This window comes from Oryctolagus cuniculus, chromosome 17 (genome assembly GCF_964237555.1).
Source record: "Oryctolagus cuniculus chromosome 17, mOryCun1.1, whole genome shotgun sequence".
In the NCBI taxonomy this organism is placed as follows: domain Eukaryota; kingdom Metazoa; phylum Chordata; class Mammalia; order Lagomorpha; family Leporidae; genus Oryctolagus; species Oryctolagus cuniculus.
This window is the reverse complement of record NC_091448.1, coordinates 47,215,849-47,232,027: the sequence shown is the minus strand read 5'-3', so window position 1 is coordinate 47,232,027 and position 16,179 is coordinate 47,215,849. Positions and strand designations below refer to the sequence as shown.

The 16,179-nt window shown below is 53.5% G+C and overlaps 1 protein-coding gene and 1 non-coding gene across 2 annotated transcripts; both read left to right on the top strand.

The window, feature by feature from the left end:
- Positions 1-589: 589 nt before the first annotated feature.
- Positions 590-649, top strand: MIR22 (microRNA mir-22). Its single transcript, NR_162470.1, has one exon. It is a non-coding gene; the product is annotated as a microRNA mir-22 (primary transcript).
- A 3,947-nt stretch (positions 650-4,596) lies between these two features.
- On the top strand, positions 4,597-9,357 carry TLCD2 (TLC domain containing 2). Its single transcript, XM_008270930.4, has 4 exons — positions 4,597-5,092; positions 5,214-5,296; positions 5,460-5,542; positions 5,996-9,357. The coding sequence occupies exons 1-4, from the start codon at positions 4,917-4,919 to the stop codon at positions 6,377-6,379; spliced, it is 726 nt and encodes a 241-aa protein (XP_008269152.2). The 5' UTR covers positions 4,597-4,916; the 3' UTR covers positions 6,380-9,357.
- Positions 9,358-16,179: the final 6,822 nt, after the last annotated feature.

Below are 16,179 nucleotides of genomic sequence, written 5' to 3'. Positions count from 1 at the left end.
AAGCTGCCCAACCACCCTGCCCATACCTCCCTCCCCACCAGCCTGTGGTCGGCTGTCCTTTCCCTCAGGGCCCCAAGAGCCTCCCTCTGCTGACCTTCTCCCAAACTCCAGAGCGCCTCCTTTCACTCCTCCCTGGCCTAGGCCCCCCAAACTCCATCGGCCGAATTCCTTGGGAACAAGACAGTGGAACTGATCGCTGAACTCACATTTCTGGGCCCTGGGAACAGTTTCCCACCTGGCACCTGGGTAGCTGGTGGGGTGTGTCCAGGGTCTCAGGCTCTGCCCTCTCTGAGTGCTAGGAGGCTGAGGGCTCTTGTGGGTTGCCTGGGAAGGGAGGCTGAGAGCAGGCCGGGGCTTCTGTAGCCTCCATTTCTAGGAAGAGGAGCAAAGAAGTCCTTTTAGGGCTGCTGCAGGCCCAGGTCAAAGCCAAGAACCCTCGGTTCCAAGGTTGAAGGTCTGCTGGGGATGGGCTTCGATGGCCACTGGGATAGAGTCCCTGTGACATGGCCCTGCTCATCTCTTTCCTGTCTTTCTCCCCTTCCCTGTAGGAAACCGTACCTCTCCAGTTCTCACCTGGCTGAGCCGCAGTAGTTCTTCAGTGGCAAGCTTTATGTCCTGACCCAGCTAAAGCTGCCAGTTGAAGAACTGTTGCCCTCTGCCCCTGGCTTCGAGGAAGAAGAGCAAGAGGAGGAGCAGCAGCTGCTATCCCCGTCTTCTGGAAGGTGACAGGACCAGTGAGTGTGGGTGGTGGAGCCCTTTGGGAAAGGGAACCCTGCTCCCTCCACACTGGCCCAGCAAGAAAGCAATTCTGGATTATAGGCACTGGCTGAAGCGGGGAAGAGATGGCTCCAGCTACTCCAGTGTAATTGGTCTTTGTATGACGATGGGAAGAAATGCAGAGAAGAAAATTCTGTGTCCTTGTTACCCAGATTCCCATTCTTCCCTAGCAGCCTTTGCATGTGAGATCCAAAAGTCAACTTACTCTTCAGGGAAAAGTGATACTGAAGCTTCCATCTGAGTGGTCACCCTCCTGCTCTTGCCTCTCCAAGTACTCCCTTAGACTGGCCCAGAGTCTGAGTGAGAGGTACTTACCTGTATCTGGGAGCTGCTGTCTCAGTTTCTCTACCTGTGAGGTGGGGAATCACACCGATGAGTATACAGCCCACTTGTGCAGCCTAGAGCCTGGGTCCTCCTGCTGTGAGTGGGAATAAAACAGCTTTGTGAAAAAGATTTCTTTTTCTTTTATTTATCTGAAAGGCAGAGTTAGAGAGAGAGAGAAGGAGTGATGGAGTGGAGATCCTGCATCTGCTGCTTCACTCCTCAAATGGCCTTAATGACCAGGGCTGGGCCAGGCCAAAAGCAGCAACCAGGAGCTTCATCTGGGTCTCCCATGTGGGTGCTGGGGCCCAAGGCTTCAAGCCATCTTCTGCTGCTTTCCCTTGCCATTAGCAAGGAGCTGGGTGGGAAGCAGAGCAACCGGGACTTGAACCAGCACTCATATGGGATACCAGCATTGCTTAACCCCTTATGCCACAACACCAGCCCCAAAGATAGATTGATTAATTGATTTGAAAGGGTGGGGTGCAGGGACAGAGAGTGAAGAGATCAGAGAGAGCTTCTACCTGATGTTTGACTCCTCAAATGGCCACAACAGCCTGTTCTGGGCCAGGCCAAAGCCAGGAGCCAGAACTCCATCCAGGTCTCCCCCGTGGTACTTGAGCCATCTTCTGCTGCCTTCTCAGGCACATTAGCAGGAAAGTGGATCAGAAGCAGAGTAGTCAGGACTTGAACCTGCACTCCATGGCCAGCATCACAACTGGTAGCTTAACCTGCTGCTCCTCAACACCAGCCCCAGAACAGCTTTCCACAAAAGTTATTGATCCTTCCGCATTGCTGACCATGACCCCAAGAGCTGAGGAGGGTGAGGAGTTGGAGGGAGGGGTCGGAGTCAGACCGATCCAAGGGTTCCTGGGAGCTCCGTCTCTACACTGACTTCCAGTCATGCAGGAGTGGCCGGGGGACTCCACAGTCACCAGGGTAGATCTGCAGCCCTTGATGGGGTTCCATCTGCCACTGCTCATTTCTTCCCTGGCTTTACCTTCCAGGATAGTGTTGTGAGCTCAGCTCAGCTTGTGCAGACAGGAGATTCTTCCCTTCAGCAAGAGAGAGTTGCACTGTGGGATAGTGACCTTTTGGAGCATCAGTCCGTGTCCACCTGCCACCCCCAGCTGCCGATCCAGCCTCACTCCCGGGCTCAGGCTCCGGTGTGGTTCAGCCTTGGGTTCACTCTCCCTGCCAGTTGATGGCCGTGTTCAGAGGCTACAGGAAGTGGTTTGGTCTGTTTAGTGGGACAAGACGTGCTGCGGGCTGTCTCCTGCTCTGCAGTTAAGAGAAGCTGGGAGACGTAGGGGAGAGTAGGCCATTGGACTGAGCCCCTCTGCAGCCGGAGCTGAGGGCAGGATGTGTCTGGGACAGTTTAGAGGGGGATGGGCAGACTGAATCTACTAGGCTGCCAGAAAGAGCGCTGCGTCCCTGGACATCCTCTCTGTCCTTTCTTCCCCTCACTGCTTCAGTGGCCACAGTGTCTCCCTCCACCCTCGGGTGTGTGGCTCTGCCATCTTCCCTGTCATGAAGCAGAGGCAAGGAAGGGCAGCTGGGAGCACAGAGATAGGACACGGGGACTGGAGAGCACAGAGCCCTGTCTGGATGTCTGGCAGAAGAGCCCAGCAAGGCCAGGAGCACCCGGGAGGAGGGAGAACAGCCAGGCTCCAGCAGGACAAGCTCCAGCCATCTCCCGCCCCACTCACCGACTCGCTCCAGCTTCCTTCCTCCCTCAGAAGTCTGGGCACTGGTAAAGTGCTCTGTGGCTCCACCCTCCCCCCTTGCCTCTCACCCTGTAATTTTATATAAGCAGCCGCAAGGAGCAAGAGCCAGCTGTGAAAGGACAGACAGGAAATTGATGGAAGAAAGTCAAGTGGATGCAACCATGCAAAAAGTGTACACATCATTGGTAAATAAAGGCCAGTGTAACTGAGAGCATTTTCCCCTTCACAAACTATAAGGGGAAAAAAGCCTAATATTGGTCAGGGTTCGGTGCTAAAATAACACTGCACATCTGGTATATGGGAGTCTGAACTGAGCCAGACTTCCTGGAAGGCGTGTTGGTAGTCTGCATCAAACACCCTACACGTTCGTTCCCACGTTCTTTGGCCTGGTAATTTGACATTTTAGAATTTATCCTGACAGTAACTAAGGATTTAGTTATGATATGTCCATCCCAGTATTGCAATAGAGAAAAATGGAAATGCCTGTAGTATTGAAAATGTATCATTTTCTGCTGTAATGAGAATTGGCACTAGGGGATCGCTTAAGTAAGCTATTGTGTATCTGTCCAGAGGGTGGAGTACCACACAGCCACTCCAGGCATGTAGACATTTGAATGGAAAGAAAAAATGCCCTTTGATATTAAGAAGGTTATAAAAATAGAGTATATGATGTGATCTCAATTTTGTTTTTGAAAATATGAATGTATATTCGTATATAGAGAACAGATTTTTAAAAGATGAAGATATCCTCAAAAATGTTAATAGTGGCTTGGATGGTGGAATAAAGTAATTGTACTTTTCCTCTGATTTTTCTCTGAGTTCCCAATTTTGTACATTAATTGAATATTGCTTTCATATAATAAATAAAGTGTGAGCGACGGGTGTAATGCTTTAAACCTGTAGCGAAGTGGGCATGCAGGAAGGGACGCCCCTGCCCCGTGTGAGCTGTTGGCTGGGGTGCCTGCAGGTCTGTGAGCTGCTGTGCTCGGCAGCGGCTGGAATCCCCCTGGGCACACAGGGAATCGCTGGCTCTCAGGTGCTGGCTGACAGCCAGCTGCAGAGGTGTGTACAAACCTGTCACTCGGGGGAAGTGGGGCCGCCACAGGGTTTTCCTCTCAAGGCAGGAGAATTCTAGAACGCAACAGCGCCGCTGCTTGGTATTCATCTGCTGATTGTGCCCTAACGCGGAGGTGACCTGTGTGACCTCCCTGCCCCTCGGGTTGGAGGGGGAGTCTCCTTCCAGCCCACCAGGTTCCGAGCCCCAGGGAGGGGGCCCGGGGTACTTCTCTCAAGCGGCCCCCTTTTTGCCTTCCCTTGCTAATACGGCTCCTCTCTCTAGGAGGGAGGCCGTGGGAGGGGGCTTCCAGTGGGTTGCTTCTTCAGAATGGGGGCTGCGGTTCCACCTGGGAGATTCTGTGAAAGGCAGGAGGCAGGACTGCTGAACCTTGGGCGGGCTCGCTGTGAGGTGTCGTGGGGCCGGGAGGCGCAAGGGGTGGCCTCATGGAAGATGGGCGCCCCCTCCCCCAGCTGCCGGGGGCGGGGCGGGGAGGGCGGCGCGACCGCCCGGTTCGGTCAAGTGGAAGTGGGTTAAGCTGGCCTTTACCTTCGGGGCTGAGCGGTTGAGTGGGCAGCGATAATGAGCAGGTGAGAGGCCAGGGAGTGGGGAGGAGAAGGTGAAAGTTAGTGGGGCGGGCCCCAGAGTGTCAGGCGAGAGTGGAGTGGTGACCGGTTCGTGGGACTCCCCGGAGCTCAAAACACCTGGAGGTAGGGGCGACGCCGCGGGCAGCCCCACCGCGCCGCTTGGTGCCGGGGAGCCCCCAGCCCTGCATCCCTGCTAGGGCCGGACGCCCTCGGTTGCCGGGGCTTCAGGGGCGGCCCCACGGCTGCTCCAATCGCCACGCAGCCGCGGGACGGGGGCGTGGACAAGCCGGAAAAAGTTCCCGCAGATTCCGAAGGCGGGGCCGCCCGGGGAGCTCCGGGACCCGGCTCCGCAGCTAAGCCAGTGCGCGTGCCTGCTGGGGGCGTCGGGCGCGTTCCGCCGAGAGTGCCGGACCGGAGGCACCGGTCGGGACCCAGCCTGCCGGCCGGGCCATGACTCATTCGGGGCTCCTGGTGACGGGCGCCTCCTTCGCCGCGTTCCGGGGGCTGCACTGGGGGCTGCGGCTGCTACCCACACCCAGATCTGCGGCGCGGGACGGCTGGAAGTGGCGCAACATCTGCGTGTCGCTGATGCACAGCCTGCTGAGCGGGGCTGGCGCGCTGCTCGGGTGCGGGCTGGGGGCTTCGAGAGGCACGGGATGAGGCAAAGGAGGTTGGAGAACAGGGCAGGTGAGACCTCCAGAGTGGATGGGTGGGAGGGCGGCTGACTCTGGCCCCCGTCTCCCCCAGGCTGTTGCTGTACCCACAGATGACCGTGGACCCGGTTCATGGCCACCCGCCCTGGGCTCTGGTGCTCGTGGCTGTGTCTGTGGGTGAGTCTGCAGGGAAGAAGGCTGCTGTGAGGGGGGCAGCCTGGGAACCCCAACTCCAGGTCTCCCCCCACCTGAAGGATTGGAAAGGGCAGGAGGGCTGGGTGTCCCTCCCCAGCCTGGTCAGCATCTCTGGGACAGCCTGACCCTTCTACCCTGCCTGCAGGTTATTTCCTGGCGGATGGAGCCGACATGCTGTGGAACCAGACCTTGGGCCAGGCCTGGGATCTCCTCTGTCACCATTTGGTGGTGAGACACTGAGGGGAGAGGCCCGCCCGCCTGGGGTCCCAGCCTCTCTGCAGCTTTCTTTGCTCTGACTTCCCAGAGGGTCTCTGGCGCCAGCTGGCCTCTGAGCCTCTGAATTGGCGGGAGGGGATTGACTGCTATACCCAGCTGGGGGTCTGGGCGCTGCTTAAGGAGCTTGGATCCCTGCCAGTGTCCTGCGGATCACAGAAGGTTGAATATGGAGCTTTTCAGAGGGGAGGGAGCCCCAGAGTAAGGTGTGGGTGGAACTCAAAAGCCCAAGACTGCCAGCTGGGGGGCACCAGGCAGACAGGCTCCCAAGATGGGGTAAGCATAAAGGCCAGGTGGTTCAGAGAGGGCCCCACAAAATGCTTGCGAGCTCCTTTTGTAAGGATGGGATACTGGGATGCGATGGGACCCAGCACAGAACGATCTCTGACTTCTGACCCTGGCTCCCAGGTAGTGAGCTGCCTCAGCACCGCCGTTCTGTCTGGCCACTACGTGGGCTTCTCCCTGGTGTCTCTGCTCCTGGAGCTGAACTCCGTCTGCTTGCACCTGCGGAAGCTACTGCTGCTTTCTCACCAAGCTCCATCCCTCGCCTTCAGCATGACCAGCTGGGCCACTCTGGCCACCCTGGCCCTCTTCCGTTTGCTGCCGTTAGGTTGGATGAGTCTCTGGCTGCTCCGGCAGTATCACCAGGTGCCTTTTGCTCTGGTTGTCCTCGGTACAACAGGACTGGCTACAGTGGGTGCCATGAGCATCACCCTAGGGGTCCGCATTCTGATCAGTGATGTGCTGCGGTCTCGGCCACAGCCATCCATCCTTGGGCACAAGGACACCTAGGGGACCAGGACTTGTAGTGGTGAACCTGTCTCCAGGGACAATTCCACTGTCAGCGGGGAGGACTAGAGAGAAGCCACAGGCTTCCAGTCCTGGGGGCACTGGGGCCAGGATCAGGACCCAGTGCTATTTACTGCACAGATGGCCCCTGGACTAAGGATGGGATGAGATAATCAGTATCTCAGTTCCTCTTGCAGCTAACTCACATCTTTCCCCTGCGTAGGATCTATGACGAAGAATTGCTGATGTTGGTGGCTGGGTGGGCACCTGGGTTACTGTTCACTGAGTTCCATCATTAGAGGACCATCCTTTCTAGCAGATGAACTCAAGTGGCCCAGCCAGAGGCTGGCAGGAGGCCCGAAGCCGGAAGACACTGCCAATGGGAACAGATGAGGGAAGGTGGGGTCCTACCAGGCCTAGAGAGATCTGGTGTGGGGGTGGGACCAGTGGCAAGTGAGACCTCACCTATGACCAATTTCTGTCCCTGGGAATAGGGCACAGGAGATGTTATCTGTAGGGATGGGCATGACAGTTGCCAAGAGACAGAACTTGAGCCACTGCAATCGCTGCTGATATTTCTGGTTCTCAAAGCCACACTACAGGTATTGCATTTGTACTTAACCCAAGTCCTTCGGTGTCAGCCTTTGAAATGTTTTTAGTAGCTTCTGACCTTTTCAAAGAACATGTAGACTCTTAGAGAAATGCACATGGAGTGGGGTCTGGCTTCTTAGGACAGCACTGAGATCCAGAGCCACAGAGAGGACTCCCGTGCCTATGCAGGGCGCCAGGTGTGGGGTCTTCCCAGGCCGGGGTTTCCAGGGAAGAAGGAGCATGGCAGAGCAGGTGAGAGAGGCTCCCCCAGGCTGCCAGGGGATGGAGGAACAGCGGCCCTCTTCCGGGATTCCTTCGCATGTCCCCCTTCTCCCCTGCTGCGTCCGCCCTTTTTTCCACTACACAAGACCCCTCTCCTTCCAATCAGAGCATCCAGGCCCGGGGGAAGTGCGGAGCAGATCAAAGTTGCTTTTGCACTGAACAATAGACACGGAGCGATAACCCCTCATCCTGCACAGAGAGGGAACTGAGCAGAGGCGAGAAATGGGGAGATTTTTAAAAAGCCTACAAAAAAGCAAAGACCTTGACAGAGACCGACACACATGGGCTGAGGGATGGATAGCAAGAAACAAAGATTGTGTAGAAGACACAGAGACAGAGATTGAAGTGAGGCAGGTGGGGGGAAAACCCTGGCAGAAATATCTAGAGAGATTGTTACAGAGGCTGAGAGGAACCATAGTCCTAGAATTGGCCAGAGGATGATAAAGAGCACAAGAAAAATAGTCAAAGGCAGACAGACAGCGACCCCAAGGGTGGGAGGAAGGCACAGAGCGTCTAGACAGTGAGACAGAGCAAGTGAGTGACGAGGAGGAGCAGCTGGACTCCCCAGACGCACAGGTAACAGATCGGGAGATTAGCAGGGAGAGAGAGGAGTGCAAACAGACAAGGGGGATGCATCAGGGGAGCTGAGCAGCCGAAGGAGAGGAGGCAGCCATTGTAAGATCCAGTGACAGAAGAGAGAAGCAGGCGATCTGTAGAGACAGGCGGGAAGACAAAGGACAAACAGCTACAGTGCAAACACAAAGACGGGGCTGACAGCAGCTGATAGGCAGAGACTGGTGGGAAGACGGGGACAAGCCAGAGGCAGGGACGTGCACTGACATAGAAGAATAGGCAAAGGGAGTGATGGGGAGAGTCTCAGAGACGAGGAGGGATGGGGCTGAACAATCAACATGTGTACAAGGGACGGGGCAAAGAAAAGGAGGCACGGCACCACCGAGCAGGAGAGAGGACAACAGAAATGACAGGGACGTGGGAAGAAACTAGACAGAGGGCTTGTGAGAACTCCCCTCCACAGAGTCTCAGGCTGCAGGGGGCAGAAGAGCGGGTAGGGGGCGAAGAGACACTGTGGCGACTGGAAGGCTATAAACGCAGGCAGAGAACGAGAGCCAGGGGTTGAGGGCAGTAAGACCAAAACCAAGAGGCACTGGTGTAGAAGTTCAGATGGAGAACAGGAGGATTTGGTCTTTAAGAGAAGCAGCATCTTCAAAACTCACCTCGTCATCACACCTGCTGACTTAACCAGAGCGTTGTCTGTCTTGAGTTTTCAAAGAAAAAGAAATGGGACAAGTTCATGTGAGGAGTACACACTGAGGTCCAATATTGATCCTTTCCAAAGTGTGCACCTTTTCTTTTACCACTGTCATAAATACATGGTTCAGTAGGTACCCCTGTTGGTAATACTTGATAGCACCAATGAACTTGACCATTAAGGAAATTTGGCTGTGGGTTCATTAGTACAATCCATACAGGGGGTAGGCATTGTGACACAGCGTTGTGGTTAAGGCACCACTTGGGATGTCCATTTGTTTGAATCCTGGTTGCTCTGCTTTTGATCCAGCTTCCTGCTAGTAAATTCTGCGAGGCAGCAAATGATAGCTCAACTGCTTGTGTCCCTGCCACCCACGTGGGAGACCCGGATGGAGTTCCAGGCTCCTTGATTTGGCCTGGCCTGGCCCAACTTGGGCTGTTGGTGTGCATTTGAGAGTGAATCAGCGGGTGGAAGATCTGTCTTTCTCTTTTGCTCTGTCTCTCGCTCTTGCTCTCACTCTCCCTTTCAAGTAGATGAAAAAACAAACATTAAAAAGGAAAAGATGATGTGGATCAAAGAATAATGATGAATGAGAAAACTCTCAGAAAGTGAAGTTCAACGGTGCAGAGTGACAGCTGCTGCACTTGGTCAAGACTGGTCTCCAAGTGGCCGGGTCAAGTGGTCCTCAAAATCGAATCTGTGCCTACACCACTTGCCGATGAAGTCCTTGTCTTCCAGCATAAAGGAGGGGTTCTCCTGAATGGGGAGCATTGATGTTTCATGGTCTGAGAATATTATCTTCATTCTAAATTAATAAATTGCTATGCAAACCATTTCATCAGCCCCTTGTGAGTGTGGTTACTCTAAGTCACTTTCTTGGCTTCAGTGGTATCCTGATTTTCTTTTTCTTTAATATTTATTTTATTTATTTGAAAGACAGACCCCTCCTTTTTTTTTAAGATTTATTTATTTGAGGGGCCAGCACTGTGGCTCAGCAGGTTGATTCTCTGGCCTGAAGTGCCAGCATCCCATGTGGGTTTTAGTCCCGGCTGCCCCTCTTCCGATCAAGCTCTTTGCTGTGGCCTGGGAGAGCAGTGGAAGATGGCCCAAGTCCTTGGGCCCCTGCACCTGCATGGGAGACCCAGGGGAGTCTCCTGGCTCCTGGCTTCAGATCAGCGCAGCTCTGGCAGTTGTGGTCAATTGGGGAGTGAACCATCGAATGGAAGACCTCTCTCTCTCTCTGCTTCTCCTCTCTCTGTGTAACTCTGACTTTCAAATAAATAAATAAATCTTTAAAAAAAGATTTAATTATTTGAGGGTCCAGCGCCATGGTGCAGTAGGTTAATCCTCTGCCTCTGGTGCTGCATCCCATATGGGCACCAGTTCTAGTCCTGGCTGCCCCTCTTCCAGTCCAGCTCTCTGCTACAGCCTGGGAAAGCAGTGGAGGATGGCCCAAGTTCTTGGGCCCCTGCACCTGCATGGGAGACTGGGAGGAAGCACCTGGCTCCTGGCTTTGGATCGGCACAGCTCCGATCCAGATGTTGCAGCCATCTGAGGAGTGAACCAACGGATGGAAGACCTTTCTCTCTGTCTCTTTCTTTCACTGCCTATAACTCTACCTCTCAAATAAATAAATAAAAATCTTTTAAAAAAGATTTATTTATTAGAAAGTCAGAGTTACAGAGAGAGAGAGAGAGAGCTCGTCCATCCGCTGGTTCACTCCCCAGGCCAGGCTGAAGCCAGGAGCCAGGATCTGGGTCTGGTGCATGAGTGGCAGGGGCCAACCATTTGGGCCATCTTCTGCTCCTTTTTCCAGACCCTTAGGGAGCTAGATTGGAAGTGGAGTAGCAGCCGGGATGCAAGCCAGCATTCCTATGGGATGCCAGTATCATAGGTGGTGGTTTTACCATTGCACCACAACGCCAGCCCCTGGATCCTGATTTTAAATGTGTTGACAGGTTGTGGAGGCTTTGCTTTGGAAAAGTTTGGTCTTCCCACTAACTCTTTTCAACCTGCAAAGTGCTAACATGTTCTAAGGTCTTCTACTATCAAAAAGCAAATTGGAGGCCGGCGCTGTGGCTCACTTGACTAATCCTCTGCCTGCAGCGCCAGCACCCCGGGTTCTAGTTCTGGTTGGGTCCCACTTGCTCCTCTTCCAGTCCAGCTCTCTGCTGTGGCCTGGGAGGGTAGTGGAAGATGGCCCAAGTGCTTGGGCCCTGCACCCGCATGAGAGACCAGGAGGAAGCACCTGCCTCCTAGCTTCAGATAGGTGCAGAGCGCTGGCCACAGTGCGCCAGCCGTGGCGGCCATCTTGGGGGTGAACCAATGGAAAAAGGAAGACCTTTCTCTGTCTCTCTCTCTCTCTCACTAACTCTGCCTGTCAAAAAAAAAAAAAAAAAAAAAGCAAATTGGCGACAAACATTTGGTGTACAAGATGTGGCTTGGAACACTTGCATCCCATATCAGAGTCCCTGCTTTACTGCCAATCCAGCGCATCCTGCTACAGGGCAGAAGATGACCACTCATGTCCTTGGACCACTGCCACCCATGTAGGATTGAGTTCCCAGTTGTTAGCTTCAGCCCTGGCCCAGCCCTGCTCATTGTAGGCATTTTCACAGTGAACCAGCAGATGGGAGCACATGCTTTCTTAAATTAAAAAAAAAATGAATAAATAAGCAAACTGAATGTGTTCAGTAGAACAGACATAGAGCAAGAGTGTGCACATGCACTCACATGGCTTAGAAAGACTTACAATGCCAAGAATTGCAACTTTTTTAATCAACATGAAGATTAAACAGAAACCACCATAACTGACTTGTCAAAACTTTATCACAGGGGCCTCTTGTGCTGAAATGAATGATCTTTAGGGTCATTAACTCAAGTCAGAGCGACCCTCAGGGCAGGCATTTGGCACCCCTGGGGAAGCCTGCACCCCGTATTGAGGTCCCTGGTTCAAGTTGCAGCTCTGCTTTCAACCCATCTTTCTGTTAATGCACAAGATGGAGGCAGCAGATGAGAGTCCCAGTATTTGGGTTCCTGCCACCTGTGTGGGAGACGTGGATGGAGCTCCTGGCTCCTGGCTTCAGCCTGGCCCAGTCCTGGCTGTTGCAGGCATTTGGGGAGTGAACCAGTAGATGGGAGATCTCTCCCTGATTCTGTCTTTGGCTCTCTCTTCCTTTCAAAATAAATAGATAAATAGAGTCATAGCATCTCTGAATGAACATTTGTTGTGTCCCTGCTGTGAGGTAGGCCCCTTTTATAGGTCATTCCATTTAATCCCCTATAGCAGAGATTCAGCCCATTATTCGATGAGAAGAAAATGAGGTTCAGAGAGGTTGAGTATTTTACTCAGTGTCCCCCATCTGCTTAGTGGCAGGATGTGAATTCAAAGCCATATATTTTTTATTATTGTTATACCTGTGGCTGACTTCTGCTATTTTTGCTTGCTACTAGAAATTTGCCTTTGAAAGCCACCCTGTCTCACTGCACCTGCCATGGACATGTGACCAAGCCTGGTGCATCAGAACACCACATCCTCCCTCACTGAGTTGAGGTCGTGACAGGAGAGACTCTGAGGCTTGGATCTGTGACTTCTGCCAGAACTTTCAGCTGAGATGTACTGTGTGTGTGCTGACCTTGGTAAGCAGGGACAGTGATGCTAACAAAGCAAAAGGGAACTCGAGGGCCAGAGTTCTAAGGCACCCGACCTGCAGTTTAGAGATCAGGTAAGATTCCTGTATCACATATAGGTGTGCCTGTGTTCAACTCTCAGCTTGACTCCTGACCCTGGGAGGCAACAGTGATGGCTGAAGTGGTTGGGTTCCTGCCACCCACATGGAAGACCCTGAAGAAACTCCTGGCTCTGGCTTCAGTCTGGCCCAGCTCCAGCCATTGCAGCCATATGGGGAATGAACCAGAAGATGGAAGATGGCTCTCTCTCTCTGTCTCTCCCCCCTACCTTTTAAATAATTTTTTTTTCATCTGCTGGTTCAGTCCCCAGTTGGCTGCAACGGCCAGAGCTGCACCCATCTGAAGCCAGAAGCCAGGAGCCAGGAGCTTCTTCCAGGTCTCCCATGCGGGTGTAGGGGCCCAGGGCCTTGGGCCATCTTCTACTGCTTTTCCAGGCCACAGCAGAGAGCTGGATCTGAAATGGAGCAGCCGAGATTCAAACCGGCACCCATATGGGAGTTTTCACCTGTGAGTCCTGATTAGCTCCCCACCTTCCAGATCATCCATTCCCAGGGCGGGCATTGTGCTGCAGTGTGTGGAGTGCCATCTGGGACCCCCACATCCCCGGAATCCTAGTTCAAGTCTTGGCTGCTCCACTTCCCATCTAGCTTCCTGTTGATGCATCCTGAGAAGCAGCAGATGATGGTCTAACTACTTGGGCCCTTGCCACCCACGTAGGAAGTCCTCCTGGTTTTTTTTTTTTTTTAAGATTTATTTATTTGAACATCAGAGTTACACACAGAGAGAAGGAGAGGCAGAGAGAGAAAGAGAGAGAGAGAGGTCTTCCATCTGCTGGTTCACTCCCCAGATGGCTGCAACAGCCAGAGCTGCACCAATCCAAAGCCAGGAACCAGGTCTTCCTCCAGGTCTCCCACGTGGGTGCAGAGGCCCAAGGACTTGAGCCATCTTCCACTGCTTTCCCAGGCCATAGCAGAGAGCTGGATCGAAAGTGGAGCACCCAGGACGTGAACCAGTGCCCATATGGGATGCTGGCACTGCAGGTGGTGGCTTTACCCACCCGGTACACCACAGTGCTGGCCCCAAGACCTCCTGGCTTTGGCCTGGTCCAGTCCTGGCTGTTGCCAGCATTTGGAGAATGAACCAGCAGATAGAAGCTCGCTCGCTCTCTCTTTCTTTCACTGTGCCTTTCAGGTTGATGAAAAATATGAATTACCAAGTCAAAGCTCAAAGCTAAGCACCCTGGGTACTGTGTAACCAGCAGTTAAGAGAAATGATCCGATGACTCTGTCTCATCATCTCACTTTTGGGAGGCTGGCAGCCCAGAGGGACTGAGGGACTTACCCAGCACACTCAGAACTAGAAGGAGGGGTTTGGCTTTGGCTCCGAGCTCCTTGGGCACTGCTTCGCTTCTTCCTGTTCAGCAGGGGGAGGAGCGGGGGAACTTCAAGGTGGAAAGACAGAGGTCAGCATGGTAGGCAAATGGACCCTGAGGTGGTGGTTATGAGTCAGGGTGCTTCCATCTGACAGTCAGACCCCTATCACCACAGTGATCTCTGCACTTTCCAGGAACGTGGGGAGCGCAGGGCAAAGGTTCAATGTGGCTTCAATGATCACCGCTTAGCTCCAACTGAGGGACGTCCCTGCCTCGCATCTGGTGCAGGCCAAGGCTTCCCTGGCCACACCCACAGGGCGTGCAGGCAGGAGGGATTCTCAGCCTGGGTGAGCTTCCCACGGATAGGAGGAAGCAAGCTGTACTGAGGCATGGGGGGAGGGGAGCCTTCCTGTAGCACATCCTCCGTACCTGTCACCTCCTGCCCGCAGAAAACACAGTGGCTAGCGTCCGCCATTCCAGAGATGATAACTCCCCAGGGTTAGGCTTCACCCCTGCCCCTGGCCTGCCCTGCCTGGGGCCTCGAGAGGACTCCTCACCTCCTTGACCTTCGCTGGTTGGCATTGCTAATCCCAGGCGCTGAGAGACTTGCATAGCAGATCTCTCTGCTGCAGATCCCAGGCCAGGCATTGCTAGAGGAGATCAGAAAAGCCTGCAGAACGGGATGCCACCAACTCTTGTTGCTGCATTGTTTCAGACCAGCAGTGCTGCCTAGCTCTGTCTTGCTCCCCACAGCAGCTAGCTCAAATGTTCCCTCCTTCAGGTGCCTTGCACTTTCTCCTCTAACCCCAACTCTTCTTTTTCTTTAAGATTTATTTGTTTGAGGGGCCGGTGCTGTGGTGAAGTGAGTTAAAGCCCTGGTCTGCGGCACCAGCATCCCATATGGGTGCTGGTTCGAGTCCTGGCAGCTCCTCTTCCAATCCAGCTCTCCGCTGTGGCCGGCACTGTGGCATAGTGGATAAAGCCACTACCTTCAGTGCCAGCAGCCCATATGGGCGCCAGTTCAAGTCCCGGCTGCTTCACTTCCGATCCAGCTCTTTGCTATGGCCTAAGAAAGCAGTAGAAGATGGCCCAATGCTTGGGCCCCTGCTCCCACATGGGAGACTCAGAAGAAGCTCCTGGCTCCTGGCTTCGGATTGGCACAGCTCTAGTCGTTGCGGCAAATTGGGGAGTGAACCAGTGGATGAAAGATCTTTGTCTCTCCCTCTCTCTGCCACTATGCCTTTCAAATATATAAAAGTAAATTTTTTTTAAAGATTTATTTGGGGCTGGCACTGTGGCATAGGGAGTGAGGCCGCCAACTGCAATGTTGGCATCCTGTATGGGAAAGCAGTAGAGGATGGCCTAGGTCCTTGGGCCCCTGCACCCGCGTGGGGGACCCCAAGGAGGCTCCTGGCTCCTGGCTTTGGATCTGCACAGCTCCAGCCATTGCAGCCATCTAGGGAGTGAACCAGCAGATGGAAGATTTCTCTCTCTCTCTCTCTCTCTCTTTCTCTCTGCCTCTCCTAATCTCTCTGTGTAACTCCAACTTTCAAATAAATGAATAAATCTTTTTAAAAAGGATTTATTGACCGGTGCCGTGGCTCACTAGGCTAATCCTCCGCCTGCGGTGCTGGTACTCTGGGTTCTAGTCCCAGTTGGGGTGCCGGTTCTGTCCCGGTTGCTCCTCTTCCAGTCCAGCTCTCTGCTGTGGCCTGGGAGTACAGTGAAGGATGGCCCAAGTGCTTGGGTCCTGCACCCTCATGGGAGACCAGGGGCGCCTGGCTCCTGGCCTTGGATTGGCGCAGTGCGCCAGCCATAGCGGCCATTTGCGGGATGAACCAACAGAGGGAAGACCTTTCTCTCTGTCTCTCTCTCTCACTGTCTAACTCTGCCTGTCAAAAAAAAAAAAAAAAAAAAAGGATTTATTTATTTATCTGAAAGGCAGAATTACAGAGAGGCACAGGCAGAGGCAGATAGAGGTCTTCCATCTGTTGGTTCACTCCCCAAATGGCAAATGACTGCAATGGCCAGAGCTGGGCTGATCTGAAGCCAGAAGCCTGGAACTTCTTCTGGGCAACCCATGCAGATGCAGGGGCCTAAGGACTGGGACCATCTTTTACTTGCCATAGCAGAGAGCTGGATCAGAAGTGGTGTAGTCAGGACATGAAGGGGCACACATATAGGATACTGGCACTGCAGGCGGCAGCTTTGCTAGCTATGCCACAGCACCAGCCCCAAAGCTAAATCTTTTTTTTTTTAATACTTATTTTATTTATTTGAAAGACAGAGTTACAGAGAGGGGTAGAGACAGAGAGAGGTCCTCCATCCACTAGTTCACTTCCCAGATGGCCGCAATGGCAGGAGCTGTGCTGATTTGAAGCCAGGAGCCAGGAGCATCTTTCAGGTCTCCCACATGTATTTTTGGGCCCCAAGGACTTGGGCCATCTTCTACTGCTTTCCCAGGCCACAGCAGAGAGCTGGATTGGAAGAGGAGCACCAGGACTAGAACTGGTGCCCACATGGGATGGCGGTACCTCAGGCCAGGGCTTTAACCTGCTGCACCATAGCGCTGGCCCCCAAAACTAAATATTTTAAAAT

Excerpts from the sequence above, each read along its gene's own strand:
- TLCD2 (XM_008270930.4), top strand. The coding sequence starts at position 4,917 with ATGACTCATTCGGGGCTCCTGGTGACGGGCGCCTCCTTCGCCGCGTTC. Across the intron at positions 5,093-5,213 it reads GGGGCTGGCGCGCTGCTCGG|GCTGTTGCTGTACCCACAGA; the intron begins GTGCGGGCTGGG and ends CGTCTCCCCCAG. Across the intron at positions 5,543-5,995 it reads TCCTCTGTCACCATTTGGTG|GTAGTGAGCTGCCTCAGCAC; the intron begins GTGAGACACTGA and ends CCTGGCTCCCAG.